Source organism: Filicampus tigris, chromosome 10, assembly GCF_054856515.1.
Source record: "Filicampus tigris isolate MCC_2025a chromosome 10, RoL_Ftig_1.0, whole genome shotgun sequence".
In the NCBI taxonomy this organism is placed as follows: Eukaryota; Metazoa; Chordata; class Actinopteri; order Syngnathiformes; family Syngnathidae; genus Filicampus; species Filicampus tigris.
The window spans coordinates 15,644,815-15,660,101 of record NC_141226.1 but is presented as its reverse complement, the minus strand read 5'-3'; the positions used below and the strand labels follow the sequence as shown (position 1 = coordinate 15,660,101).

The following is a 15,287-nucleotide window of genomic DNA, read 5'->3' as shown; positions in this document are numbered from 1 at the left end:
AATTGGCTGGAGGACATTCGTTCATTTATTCATTCATTCATTCATTCATTTTAATACTGGCTCACAAGATACAAGCAGAACAACGTAACACGAATGACCACTCAACGAGCAAATCACCATCGTCCAAAATACGTTTAGGGACACATAAAGCCAACTCTGATTAAAATTTGCTGTTGACCAGTGTAGGGCACATTTGAACAATACTTTTTACAAGACAAGTTATGGTTACCGTTTCAAAGTACGTTTTCAAATGTGTGTATCTCTGTATTCAATCTTTTGCATAAACTTTACATACATCCTAAATATGTGTTTGTAATTCACGTTCATTATAGCTGCATTTTAAAAGCGTGCATGAAGTTGTCGCCTTTGGGGGGGGGGGGGGGATTTATAGAATCAGTATGTTCCCGGTGTTACCGCTAGATGTCACACAAACAAACAACATGCACTCCTGCTGGAAGAAGGCACTTAGCTCTTCTCTTCCACCCACTTTAAAGGATGCGAAGCACTCGCTTCGCTTCCTATCAACGTCGAACATTTGAAAGAAACAGAAGCTTGATGCAGACCTCGGAGCAAACAAGAGCCATGTGTTGAGTCATCTGCAGAGCGATAGCAGCGCGTAAATCTTCCGTCGTGCCTCAGAGAAAGGACACAAGGGGGGTTGGGGGCGGGGGGATGGAGGATGGTGGGTCTGCTGCGCACATCGATCACCGATCAGTTCCAGAAGCCGAACTCTACAACTCATCGATCCGTCTCGACCCGGATGACCTCCAGGGAGTAAGAGTGCGCAGAAAGATGCGCATCCGTGCTCGTCTTTAGTGTTCCTCAGACCAAACAAGTGTCGGGTCCGCAGTCATTCGATGAATGAGCGATGCCAGGGGTGACCAAGTACAATTTGGTGGATGACTCCCTCGATTTGAGGATCCCCATGCATAACGAGGAGGTGTTCCAGCATGGAGTCTGCTTCGAGGCAAAGGTAAAGACCCCAGCTGGGTCATTGTTGGACTCTATTGTGACAAATAGAGTTATGAATTATTAAGCACCTTAGTTGTTCATTGCCATTATGCACAAATGTGTTCCAATTACAATAATATTTTTCTTTATTTTGTCTGTTTTAGATTTTATGACTTTCTTGCTTTCGTCGCAAACATTTTCCATCACTTCTGTCCCAGCAATTCTGTTCGAAGTGTGTCAACAGGAGTTTAAGTTGATGCAATATGAAAATAAAGTAACAAGTGGTAGTGGCTTTCTCTGACATGGATTTCCTTTGGATTTTTACAGTACATTGGCAGCTTGGAAGTGGGTCGTCCTGGCAGCCGCATGGAAATAGTTGCTGCGATGAGAAGAATCAGAGTAAGAGACAATCTAATATGTCATATCCGCGAGTTGTTTAACTACTGTAATAGCTAAGCAAACACACATCCAAGCAATCAATGAAAGGTTTGCTTCCTGACAGAGAGTGTTTAATGTCACACCCTGTGCACAGTGATGGGCCATCCTCTTCACACTTCATCTGGCTGTGCCGAATCATCATTCTCTTGCGCACTCTCTATTCTGTCTGGATTTATTAAATTACATCCTGATTGTGACTTTATGCCTGAGGTTTATATGCCACATCATTTGAAAAATCCACATCTCTCGAGGCTGAGACAAGGCCAGCGACTGCAGAGCAATTACTTCCCACTGCAGTGTTCGGGAGTCACGTTGGAGGAAAGGATTTACTATCTGTTGGTCAGTACCGAGATCTAATCCGACACCCAAGTTATTGAGTCCCACGGAGGTCGGCTGTGTCGTCAGTGACACGCAATGAGGACTTAATCCTCATCTGGGATCGTGATGCCTTATTGGCACATGTCGAGGAAAACTTATCTTCTTCTATTCAAGACTGCGATCGGCCGATCCGGGCTGTCGGACCACCCCCGCCTGATACCCCAATCCCCCTTCCACATGTGCAAGTGTTCGAGTCATTGTTTGTTGTCCTCTATTCAGGTGGCTGTGTCCTGAGTTCTTTTCCAAACCCACACTGTGCCCCTTTCTAATATGAGCACAGTTTGAGACTTGTTTTATACCCTTCCTCCAGTCTCCTGTGTCGCTTTTTCATTGAAGAAAATCGGCGCACTATCTGGCGGCCCATGAATTTATGCAATAACAATACATTCGATTCCATTTGAAAATTATGTCATTTAAAGCTTGTCAAATTGTCATCCCTCAGTCCCCATGCACAAACATGTCGAAAAGAACATACAGAAACATACTCCATTTCTTTCTATTTCTGGTTAGGTATCATTCGGACAGATGTGAGGGCCATCAGCATTTTGACAGCTTTCAGTTTTTGTAAGCATCTCAGTCCCTTGCCCAAAAGTCTCAGCCGGCGAGTTTTTCTTTCCTCGACTGCAGTTCCGCAATTAAGAGGCTTAATGGCTGTCACACTGCTCCAACTACCACAATGGACAAATGACGCGATCCTTGGCAAATACTTACTGTACCGACTTCACGTTGTTGAGCATAATAAGGTTGCGCTTCAAGCCTTTGAACAACCTGAAATCGATGAGGGTCAAGTTTTATTAGTCTGAATCAAGCTTTTGTTTGACGCTGATGCTCTGAATAGACTTTTCCTGGCGATGTGTGAACGAAAAATGCCACAAGTTTGACCTCCATTATACTGGTCAACAGCAAATTTTAATCAGATGGCTATATGTGTCCCTAAGTGTATTTTTGACACTGATTAAAAAAAAAAAAGTTTTTACTTTTATTCCAGCACATCAGGTTTGTGAGATATTTTCATTTCGTGTTTCTTGTTTGACCTATAAAAGCATGCGTAATACGGATTTTTAATGATGTGTTGTGATTTATAGTGATGACGTTTCAAAAAAAAATTACCTGTTGCTTATTTCTTAAAAATTACGAAAAATATTACAATATTACATACTATATTGTTATTGGTATTGTTTGATGTACTAAAAAAAATGAGGGCAGATTCGGAATTAGCACAAAAAATCATTTAGAAAAGTTTACTTGCATCTCTGATTTGAAAAAAAAAAAAAAAAAGGAAAACCATGTGTTATTTTTACCACATTTAAGCCATTTCTATTGTGATCATGGAAAGGGGGCGAGATTCCTGAGTACTTATATGTGAAATATTAAGTGAAATAATATCGGTACAGGTTACGGTATTTCGGTGCATAAAAACACATTAAAAACAAAGCTCTATTGTAAGAAGCCTAATTTTAGCTGCATTGCGATACAGTGACTCACAATCAAAGGTTGAAGTGACCAAATAAGCAATCACATTCATGGAAGTAGTGTCAGTATTTGTAGTAGTATTGTGCAACTGCAGTCGCAATTCATACTTACCTTATTATAAACTCTTCAGATGTTGATTATACTTCACCCCGTTTCCTTTACAAATACGCACTCACACAATTATTATTTTCATCTTACTGTAAATAGCCCTTCAATAGAACACTGGACAGAGGAAACAAAATATGTGAATGAATCCAAACGCTTATTATGTCGCTATGAAGATTGAAGACACAGATGCTGTTCTTTAAAGCAATGTTTTTCTTGTTTAGTGTCCGCTGAATGTGCATGTAATTGTGCAGTAATTTCATCCAATGTTACGCCTCATCTGCCTCTGACAGCTTTTGTGTGCTGAGATGGATGGCATTGCTTCACGTATACTGCATGGAAATAGAATAAGACTGGATACTAGTCTACGCCAACACACCCCCACGCACACGCACACACACACACACACATTACCGAGGGAGTCTATCCGTCACCTGAGCATCCACGCTTCGGAATGTCAGAAAAATTCCCACTCCTTGATGAGATGGATGAGTGGCGAGTAAGAGCATATGACAAGATGTATTATTGAATTTTCTGGATGTTACGCACGCACGTCACTGGCTAGTAGATAAACCGCTTGCTGATTCAATGGCGCTAACGTCATGGCCACTTGCCATTTGACTATAAATAACAGCGATTTCATTTGAAATCCAGACGGATGGATTTCAGTCTAATGTGTCAGGGCGAATGGAAGGATGAGTCGAAGCCGAGTAAAAGGCTCGTCAACACGAGGACAAACAAAATATGACGTATCCTCAATTGACTGACTGAGCTTTGTGATCACTTCATCAACTGATGTTTTCAAACGTGATGTGGGATTTTCAAATACATCACGGCTGCTCAAAGCTCTCCGGGCCGAGATGTCTACGGAGGAAACTCCGTCATTAATCATGAAGAGGGATGAAAGTGTGCCAAACATCTCAACCACCCGCTGTGAGAGCTGAATTTGAAATCTTAAACAGCCTCCAGAAGGAGAAACTTAAAGTGGCACCGTGTTTACTCAAGCTTGTATTTCCTCTAAGGGGACGATAATCAAAACCGTCCTACTATCTTGACGATGCCGTCTCTCTTTTCCAATATATCATCTGTCACTGTGTAAAGAGAGCCGTCTCAGTGGGAGTGTTGCAGTATGCATCACTCTCTCTACCAACATGTTTTTCAACCCCTTTAAATGTGATTGAGTCACCTTGAAATGCTAACACGATTGTTTTGTTTTTCACAGTATGAATTCAAGCTGAAGAACATCAAGAAAAAGAAGGTCAACATTGTTGTTTCCACGGATTTTGTCAAAGTGATATTAAGAAAAAAGAAGGTCGGTCCCATAAAGTGTCATTTTATTACTGCAGCAAAGGCTAATTCAACGTCTCGCTTTTATATGCCCTGGTAGCGAAAAGGCTGGTCGTGGGATGAGAGTACAATCTTGGTGACGCAGGATCCCATATTCAGGTGAGGACCAGGGTTATCATAGTTTTTCATTTTTCATTAGAGTTGGTTTTTATTTCATTTTGACTTTCGTTTCTTAAATTCATTTAGTTTTGGTTCGTTTTTAGAGCGAGTTTTTGTTCATTGTTGTACATTTTTATGGGTTGTTATTTGTTTTAAAATGCTTCATTTTAGTTCATTAGGCTGCACGTGATTGGGATTTTAGAGCAGGTAACTGATCAGCGATCTTAAAAAAAAAAGAAAGATACGATCAAAGATGGTCCAATTTGTCCAATCTATTTAAACAACTAGTTTATTTACTGTATACTCACTGTACAGGGTACACGGATTGGTACGAATAGCCAAAATTGACATAAAATTGACACTCAGTGAAATGCGTTGGGTAAAAAAATAATAACAAATAAAGCCTACAAACATGCCCCCAAAAATGTATTTGCTGTAATGTCAATGACGTCTTTGATCGATCGACACCTGTTTTCTGAATTTGGTCATGTGATGTTTGCAAGCTGAGCCATGATTGGTCGTTACCTGAGCCAACTGTGATGTTATTTTCAGTTGACAGCATGTGGCAAAATGGCCGCCACCTGAAATGGACAAAAATGGGTGGAGTCAACCCAAACATATATTTTTTTAAGAATACATTCTATGCAGGCCGACTAGTTGAAACACAGCATTCTGATTAATATCAGTTAAGAAACAAAATGCACCGGTTTGTCGCCATCACTGGGGGTGGCCATTTTGTCACTTCTGTCGACTGAAAATGACATCACAACTGCTCAGGTAACAACCAATCACGGCTCAGCTTCAGAAACCAGGTGAGCTGTGATTGGCCGTTATCTGATCACTGAGCAACTGTGATGTCATTTTCAGTCGACAGAAGTGACAAAATGGCCGCCCCCTGAGATAGCTTGAATCGGGTGGATTTTGCTGCTTAACTTATATTTCATATTAATCATATTGCCTTGTTTCAACTAGTGAGCCTGCATAGAACATATTCTTGAAAAAAGATATATTTGGGTTGTGCTGGAAACAATCAGAATTCCACGTTTAGACTAGTTGGGCTGCAAAGAACATATTGGAAGGACTTGACTTGACTTGACTTCCACTTTAAGACGGTGAACGTAAGCCGACGCACTCTGTTCTGCCACCAGGATTTTTTATGTCTCACATGATGCACAAGACCTAAAGATCTTCAGTTACATAGCCAGGGACGGAGAAAGCAATAGCTTCCGCTGCAATGTCTTCAAGTCGAAGAGGAAGGTAAGCGATGTAAATTCCCCACAAAACACGATTATGTCAACTATGACCACGCATTAGTAGTTTCACATGGACTTCAATCCAATCTGTAGCTAGTCCAGCAGGCCAGTGCCGATGTAGTGACGTAGTTCACGGAAAAGAAAATATCTGCATACTAAGAGGACATTTTCCTCCAAGACAAAGATAATTCCCCTGTGATCCCTTTATCATGGAGACGAGACAGACAGTGACTTAGCTGAGTCTTAATTTTAATCATCCTCATTGGAAGAGAAATGAGTTTTGTGTGTGCGTGTCTTTCTCTGCTCTGAACAACATCGCTGATTAATGTCACCTCATTGTCTGGAGAAAGTCCAAATTTTTGCTGCTGTCTGCTTTAAACCACGTCTGTAACTGAGCAGGAGGAGATGGAGCAGTTGTTACGAGCAAATGAGATTTGTTTTCAGTGGAGCTCTCTGTGGAGCTTTTGGATTCAGTCTTGGGAGGACTAGCTGCTTTATTTGACGATTTTGTTGTCGTAGGTTTGATGTGACAACAACAAACTATTTCCATTTTTGTTGCTTTATTCTTTCATTTCGCTTTTCATGTCAAATTTAAAGTCTCAAATTCTATAATAATGTTCTTTTAAACATACAAGCACTTAACCAAACTTCTCTCTGTCTCTCTGTCTCTGGATCAAATCCACCAAAATTGCGTTACACTACCTGTGCCACAACTTAGACCTGCTTTTAGCAAGTCTAAAATTAGTCTGATTTCTGTCACCAAATTGTCAGGTGCGCCATCTGCCAAATTCCCAAACATGCTAAAAGTAGACCTTCTCCGGCACCAAAATGAAGCTGCGCCTGTCTATGAAAATACGGCCCTGTAGTGGATAAACTTCTGCCTCCACAAGTGAGCCCCTTTTCTTCTCCACTTGAAGCAACTCCCACACCCGGCGAACAAAATCATGCGACGCAATATTTCGTGTTTGGTCTGAACCTAGCATAACAGACTCGCTGTAGTCCGTACAGGAGATCGACGCGCAAAGTATGTTTATAAGGAGCTGCAAGATCTCCACTTGCGGATGATGTAAAGTTAGCTCCGATTGTGTGTCTGTTTGTGACCCCCACCGCCACCCCTCCACACACAAACATCAGTCGGATCAGAATCTGTCTGCCTGCCACCAAAATCACGTTACACGACCTGCGCCACAACTTAGACCTGCTTTTAGCTGGGTTAAAGTCTAGTCTACTTTCTGTTACTAAATTGTCAGGTGCAGGGGACTGTAATAGAAAATGCCCACCGGAATACCCAGCGATGCACAACACGGTCTGACAAATTCCCAAACACGGTAGACTAGATTGCCCCGGCAAGAAAATGAAGTTGCGGCAGTTTACGAAAATAGGGCCCTGTAGTGTATAACTTGCTGTCTCCACTAGTGAAAATGCTTTTATCATCTTGATGGATGATTGCTTTTTTCCACACTCTAGGCTCTGTAGAAGTTGCTTGCTTTCCTGTTTAATGTCCTAGCTGAAACCAAAGTCTTTGCATCCTTCTCAAATGTGCAAATATGTCATTGAGACACCTCATAATGTGTTTTAAATTTGGGGGGAAAAAATCTGAAATGTATTGTTTAACATAATGTAAAATATATGGGTTTTTTTTTACTTCCTTTCATCACCCTAAAAAGAGTTGGGTTAAAAATAACACAATTTTGCGTCAAAAAAAGGACCGATCCACTACTTGGGTCAATTTGACCCAACTCTCTGGGTTGCAAAAATGCAAACTGCAAAAATGGGTACTCTCTAAAAGCAGTTGGCTTAAAAATAATCAAATTCTGGGTCAAAAATGGACCAATCCACTAGTTGGGTCAATAAACCCTGACCCTAAACCAAGTTTGGTAGTTTTGCACAAAGCATTCCAAAATCCAAAAATTGTGCTGTTTTGTGCAAAACAATGCAAGAAAGTGGGTCAAATTGACCCAATTGGTGGATCTGTCCATTTTTGGCCCACAATTGTGTTATTTTCAACCCAACTGTTTTCAGAGTGTAGAATTTATAGTTTAGGATGTAATTGCTTAATTCTGAGCCACCCCAATTCGTCACTATAGTAGCAGAATCAATACAGAGCAATTGAAGCTTCTCATGCTCACTCCCCCTTTTATTACCTCCCTCTCCCATATACTCCCCCACTGCAGCAATCCTTTCTCCTATTTCACCTCATTTTCTTCCCGCTGGCTCCCTTCATATTTCCACCCTCCCTTGCAGCCTGCACCCGACAAACAACTTGTCTCACGCACTCAAAGACACAACACTCTCGTCTCCCTTCCCAGTCTCAGGCCATGCGGATTGTGCGGACAGTAGGTCAGGCGTTTGACGTGTGTCACCAACTGACCTTGCAGAAGAAAAACGATGACCAGGAGGATGAGGAGGGGAAGGAGAAGGAGCCCGATGCAATGCCAGGTGACAAACATCACAAACTGTCCCTTTCCTCCTGTCACAAATCGCCCTTGCCTCCCACATGTCCCACCAACTCCCCCGTTCCAGCTTCATCGAGCACCGGCTTAAAAAAAAAAGGAGCAGAGAGAAAACATGCCACTTTCTTGAAATGATAGTTTTCATTAGCTTGCAGTGCCGCAGCTGCACTTTATTGCTGGCGAGTTCTTTGAGACATTGATTAAATCATTTGCTCTCGCGGATTCGACACACTGCATTGCCACCATAGATGAGTTGCATGCTGCCAAGCTCCGAGAAAAAAAAAAAAAAAAAAAAAAAAAAACACGCCATGAAAGGTCCCTCATATGTGTCTGCGTTCTTTGCAGCCGACAAGAGGTTTGCATTGTCAGAGGAGACCGACCTTGAAGCCACAACAGAGGAGAGTATCGAGTGCAACACTTCATCAGACCAGGAGAGGAACAAAAAGGTCCTCGGTAATAACGGGAAGGTAGAGAACCGTAAATTATACTTGATCATTTTAGTGCACCTAGTTGTTATTCCATTCAAACAACAGCAGATTTTTAGTACACAGACCACACCAGCCGCTTCCGAGTGACATTTATGATTGCTTTCAGACAATTTACATGCTGCAGACTTTATTTGGTACGCCTGCAGAGTCTGATGAGATTCCGCTGTACCCCCCCTCCCCAAAAAAAAAAAAATATAGGCCTCGGATGTGATGGATCTCCATCCGAGCAGTTTGTAAGCGCAGTCTGTTTGTAAATGTCCTCTTTGCTGCAGGGATCCAACGGTGGCTCTCTGCTGCTGAACTCCCCGGCTAGGCTTGCTTCTGTAGCGGGTCAGTCGGCCGCAGAGGCCCCCTGCGCTTCAGAGCACCAGGTACAACTATTGCAGAAACAGTTACAGCAGCAGGAGCAACAGGCACTGGCGGCATCAGCTCAGGTACTCAGGACATGTCTTCAATGTTCGCTGACGTCGTTTTTTTAAAACATCTCGGTAAAATGTTTCACACTCGAGCTGAGGTAGAAAAAAAAAAAAAAGGCGCGTTGACATCAGGGTTCTTTCGAGGTGGCAAATGTTCGCCAGGCTGTCGTCCGACATTCGCCTGTGCTTTTCTGAAAAAAAATCAGCAAGGCTGTTGGCGGCGAAAGATTTGCGACGTTGAAGGAACCCTGGCGAACTCTGATGTGAACGCAACATTCGTTTCCTCACACACTCGCAATTGTTCGCCCTGAAGTGGGATAATGACAGAGCAACTTTATTAATCCTGTGTCGAAATTACAATTCTCACACATATACTACACACAAAAAGCTATATTACAGATTTGGCTTTCTGAATGAGCCGAGTTTTTATTTTACTATCAATATTTTTAATTAATTTTTTATTTTCATAAAAAGTGATATGGTGATGACTATGCATGGCTCTTAGGTTCGGTCTGAGATTTCATGCAAAAGCTAAATATAACGCCATGTGGGTTGTGTAATTCAAAACGACATTGACCTTTTTTCATTGGCTGTGCTTTTTAACCTTTTTTTTGTCCGGCTGATTTTGCTCTTCTCAGGTGCACGTGCTCCGAGGCCAGCTGTCTGTGGAGGTTTGTGCTCGAAGCGAGGCCCAGACGAGAGTTCAGAGGCTGCTGCAGCAGAACACTGACTTGCTGCAGCACATTTCCCTGCTGGTCAAACAGATCCAGGAACTTGAGCTCAAAGCTGGTGGACATTTATCATCCAGTGAGTGGAACACACTACTCGTACCTTGACTTATGAGGGTTTCAATTTACGAGCTGTTGCTTGGTTGATTTTTTTTATTTTGCTTTGTGTTGCCAGCCAAAATCTGACATACATGTCACGACTCAAGTGAACTCTCACTGATGCATGTCTGTCTGTTTTATTGAACGACAAGCAGCAAGACATACAAATGCAAAATGAAAACACTTGCAAGGAGCATGGAGTATAGCGCAGATGTTAGGCCCCCAGGGATTAAATATCTGGATTCTAAATGTCATAAACTAATGACAAGAAATAAATTAACATTTGTATTAGGGGTGGGAATCTGTGGGTATTTCACGATTTGATCCGATTCAGAGGCCCACGATTCAATTCAATTCCGATTCAGAGGTGATTCGATTCAATTCCGATGCATCACTACATTGGCTTGCATTTTATAGTCCATGCAAAACACTGGTACCTTTTTAAAAAACAAAAACTCAAGGAAGAGCAATGATTTATATTTCACACTTTGACTTCGCTGTGCTCGTATGAGGTTTCGCCTGTTCCGCCATCTTGTCACGTATTAGCTTAGCCTAGCACAGATATCTGACGTACAGACGCACTTAATCACTTGCGCATGCTTTTAGTTTTTTTATTTGAAATTTAAATATCGATTATTAATACCGGGACTTGAGTCGTGACATGTATGAATCGATTCAGAATCTTTTTTTTAATACGCCAAACAATGCATCGAAAAAACCATTATCGTTCCCACCCTTAATTTGTACATTAAGGTACTACTGTATTTCACGCCAACTTACTCAATCATATCCTGTTTATTTTATCAACATAAGTGTCTCTTCTATCCGTGCACGTTGTCATGCCGTTCTGAATTCTAAGTCCACTTACATCACACTTCCTCCTGCTCTGTTCTCAGAAATGTTCTTTCCCATGTTTCCTCAGTGGGCTCCCAGGACAGTCTTCTGGAGATCACTTTTCGTGCACGACCCCCCAGCACGCCCAGTGAACCGCTCACACCGTCTCCCTCTACTGGCCCCTTAGCCTCTGTTTCCCAACGCCAGATCAGTGACAGCGCTTGGGTCTCCTTCCTCCCGGGGTCCTGCTCGTCAAGCACCGCGGGTGCCGAAAGCAGCCCCCTTAGCCTCGGCGGCAACGCGGTACGTCTGGAGTGCTTCCGGTTCTCCTCGCGAGGTCCGGACGGACAGGAGCAAGGCCAAGCCACGGGCGAGACGGGTGAGACGCCCAGCGACGGAGCTCCGGATGACAGCTCACTGATGGGCGAGCAGGTGCTGGGGGCTCTGGAGCTGCTCCGGTTCAGGGAATCGGGAATCGGATCGGAGTATGAATCCAACACGGATGAGAGTGACGACCGGGACAGTTGGGGGCACGGGGAGGGATCCGGGACGGACGGTGCCTCTCGACTCTTCCATGTGTTGAATACTGAGAGTTTGCCAGACTGTTTAGGGGATGAGATGGCTGTGTAGAGGTAGAGGCACCAAAATTGGATTCATGCGTCATCCTGCACATGTGAAGATCATTAATAAACTGCATTGCACATTTTTCAGATAGGTCGCACTCCGTGCAGTTGAAATGAAAGGCAAGTTCTGATGTTTAACATTTGGCGCAGTGGAAAGATGTCATGCTTTTAGTGACTTAAAAAATGTCTGACATTGTGACTTATGTCAAAGCAGGCTCGAAATCACATTTCTAACACATGCATGTTGAATATTTAATGTGATATAAGTAGCAAGAATGATACTGTCCAAACCTCTGCAAATCCTAATGCGAAAAAACAAATGTTATTTGTTTGTTATGTTTTTAGCTAACTTAATGATTGTCTTCGCTCTACACATTTGGCTTGAATATTAAAGGGTTGTCTTTGCTCTCTGCTGCCAGACAGTTCAATACAACATCTGTGGGGGAGGGGGGGGGCCAACATTTGCACAAGCTGTAAATGAGAAGGAGTATCCACGCTTCTTTACTGGTACTGTAGTTCTTAATATTGCCTGGGGGGTCTCTTTGAGGTCAGGCGTCTATTAAGGAGGCCTTATTTGTACAAAAGCATTTATATTTTTATGGTTGTCATAGTACAGGTAACTGCAGTTTCCTAGTGGCTCCGCCTGTCTTTTTTTTTTTTTTTTTTTTTTCTGAAGGGACAAATGAAGGCATGCGATGAAACGGACAGCAAGTGACGAATTGAGGCACGGTTTAATGGAGGTCTCCGATTGGATGCAAGGCGCTCGTAACATTTCTCATTTGAAAAAAGATCATAACTAATTACGTAAAACAAAGCTTCCGCATCCACGTACGTATCTCTCTGCAGCTCCACGTGCAAAACAAATCCGGCGTCGGCATGGATTGCAAAGCGCAAATTGTGCCACAGCTCACTGCTGCGTGTTTAGTAATGTATGCGTGTATATTCACGATTGTGAACAGGTTGGCTTCCCTGCCTTTGCGACATGACAGCGCTCCGTGCTTGTTGCCATACCAACCATACTGTGGTTAAAACTGTGATACGTGTGACACATCCAGCAAGGATATGACGATTTTTGGGCATGAGTTTATTCACATTGTCTTGTTTCTTTTGTGGGATCAGTTGAATGTTAATGTATGCAAGCATCACATTTTGTGTTTACTTTATAGCCCCCATATTAAGAATTATTTATTAACACCGTATTGCAGCGGGTCTTAATTCTGCCGCGCCCCACGGCAACACCTTTGGAGAGGCATATAAAACAAATCTGTGCCTTCCAGTACCGGTGGTCAACTGTCACTCCGGTTTTGGCATGCATGACTGCAAGCCAGCTTTCAAAAGCAAAACTAAATTGTGGACACGTTGTTCAGTTCTTCCCCAAATATAGCCATCTCCTGTTCTCTGCAACCTCTCTGTATTTTGAACCATTTTCCCGATGTTCCATTATTGGAGCCCTCACTCACACCAGCTAGGTCTCGTTACGTCAAGTGCACTGAAAAAGAAAAGTGAATTTACAAACACGCCGTAAATGTATCGCCTTGTGGAATTAAACGCCCTTTCTCATATGTGTTCTGTTGCTTGGTGGTATGTTTTTGTTTTTGCACTTTGGTGTGTATAGTATTTATTCTCATTACTGACATGTTGCCTTAAAGGGAAGTCAACCCAAATATATTTTTTTCAAGAATATGTTCTATGCGGGCCCACTAGGTGAAACAAGGCATTCTGATGAATATTGCATTTGTGGAATAAGAGTTAATCCACATGTTTTTAGCCAACTAAGGCCACTGGCCATTTTGTAACTTCGGTCGACTGAAAATGACATCACAACTGCTTAGGGCTCAGTTAACGACCAATCACAGATCACCTGTTTTCTGAAACTGAGCCGTGATTGGTCGTTACCTGTGCCCTGCCATTTTTAGTTGACAGACGTGACAAAATGGCCGGCCCGTGAGATGGCTAAAAACATGTGGATTTTGCTGCTTAACTCTTATTCCACAAGCGCAATATTCATCAGAATGCCACGTTTCATCTAGTGGGCCTGCATAGAACATATTCTTGAAAAATGTGTTTGGGTTGACTTCCCTTTAATGACGCTAGGCTAAAAAATGTGAAGTGTAAAGGACAACATGTCAGGCGAAAAGTGCTCAATTCAACCTTTCACACATCATACAGAGATCCATTCATATAATAGCGACTGTAGACTGAAATATGTGTTCGAGTAGCGTGGGGGCATTTCAGAAGTTTGTATGCATGTTTAGGAAGTTCCTGTGGCGGGCAATGCCGATTTGTGCTCCCAACGGCCCCACGTAAGGTTTGCCAGCCAACAACTCAAAAGTGCACAAACCTGATGTAGGACTGAGCTAAGACTGCAGATGGGAAGGCTGGGAAGTGTGAAAATCAGCCATTCCCTTGCCCACACTCAGTCACCACAGCAGGCAGCTCCCTGTAGCGTAGCTGTTGACACTTGATAGTGATAGTGGGTGGACCCCCAGGAGCTGACTATTACTTTCATTTCATGTTCAAATAAGCCACCTCCTCACATCAGTCATGTTTCTCTTTGATCACAACAGCGGTTCATTGCTCCTCTGTGTCAGTTCAGCGGATAACCACGAGTTGAATCATCCGCTCACCATTGCACTTATGGCATTAGAGGGTTTTTTTTTTTTTAAGTGAACTATCTGAAAAACCTCTGGCCGAATTGGAGTGCGGTTAGGAACAGATGTATATAGAGATGGATTTGCTCAAAATGCTCCACATTATAGTCCAAAGAGGATGTATCCTCTTAATTCCCTGACTTTTTTGCTGATATGATGGAAAAATTTTAGAGTAATGCTGTATTAGGTGGGCTATCATGGAAATATGAACAATATGAGGAAGAAATCTACGCTCACTTGTATGGAGAAGCGTGTTAGTACTGAATGACAGCTAGAAAGATGTACATCCTAGATTAAACGTGCATGAGGGTGAAACTAAAGTAATATCAACAGATGTCACCACCTCAGTTTGTGGTTACTTTCGTCGTGCCAACACATTCACACCTTAAAGTGGAAGTCAACGCAAACATATTTTTTTGCAAGAATATGTTCTATGCAAGCCCACTAGTTGAAACAGTGCATTCTGATCAATATTGCGTTTGTGGAATAAGTGTTAATCCACTCGTTTTTCGCAATCTCCGGGGGCGGCCATTTTGTCTTCTGTCGATTGAAAATGACATCACAACTGCTCACAACGACCAATCACGGCTCAGATTCAGAAAACAGGTCAGCCGTGATTGGTCGTTATGAGCAGTTGTGATGTCATTTTCAATCGACAGAAGACAAAATGGCCGCCCCCATAGATGGCGAAAAACTAGTGCTTTTTGCTGTTTAATTTATATTCCACAAACGCAATATAAATCAGAATGCCGTGTTTCAACTAGCGGGCCTGCTGGGAACATATTCTTGAAAAAAATATGTTTGGGTTGACTTTAAAGGCGGCTAATCAGACGCCATGAGGCTTTCCGACCTCCGACGTCGGTTTGGTGTATCTAGTAGGCCTTTACACTAAACAATCTAGAGGACGGTAGCTCACTGTGACTCCAATAAAACTTCAGAACCGTCCTGCAA

General features: G+C 42.6%; 1 protein-coding gene across 1 annotated transcript; it reads left to right on the top strand.

Annotated features, from left to right (window-relative positions):
- Positions 1-446: 446 nt before the first annotated feature.
- Positions 447-13,251, top strand: LOC147141039 (carboxyl-terminal PDZ ligand of neuronal nitric oxide synthase protein-like). The gene is made up of 10 exons (XM_086044166.1): positions 447-973; positions 1,279-1,350; positions 4,568-4,657; positions 4,733-4,791; positions 5,940-6,048; positions 8,354-8,483; positions 8,843-8,964; positions 9,258-9,419; positions 10,040-10,208; positions 11,151-13,251. Exons 1-10 carry the CDS (start codon positions 869-871, stop codon positions 11,690-11,692), a joined length of 1,560 nt encoding a protein of 519 aa, XP_085900292.1. The 5' UTR covers positions 447-868; the 3' UTR covers positions 11,693-13,251.
- The last annotated feature ends 2,036 nt before the right edge of the window (positions 13,252-15,287 follow it).

What these genes read in the sequence shown, in the direction of transcription:
- LOC147141039 (XM_086044166.1), top strand. Translation starts at nt 869, where the DNA reads ATGCCAGGGGTGACCAAGTACAATTTGGTGGATGACTCCCTCGATTTG. An exon ending in ACGCAGGATCCCATATTCAG is followed by an intron (nt 4,792 to 5,939) that starts GTGAGGACCAGG and finishes TTCTGCCACCAG; the next exon opens with GATTTTTTATGTCTCACATG. An exon ending in CACTGGCGGCATCAGCTCAG is followed by an intron (nt 9,420 to 10,039) that starts GTACTCAGGACA and finishes TGCTCTTCTCAG; the next exon opens with GTGCACGTGCTCCGAGGCCA.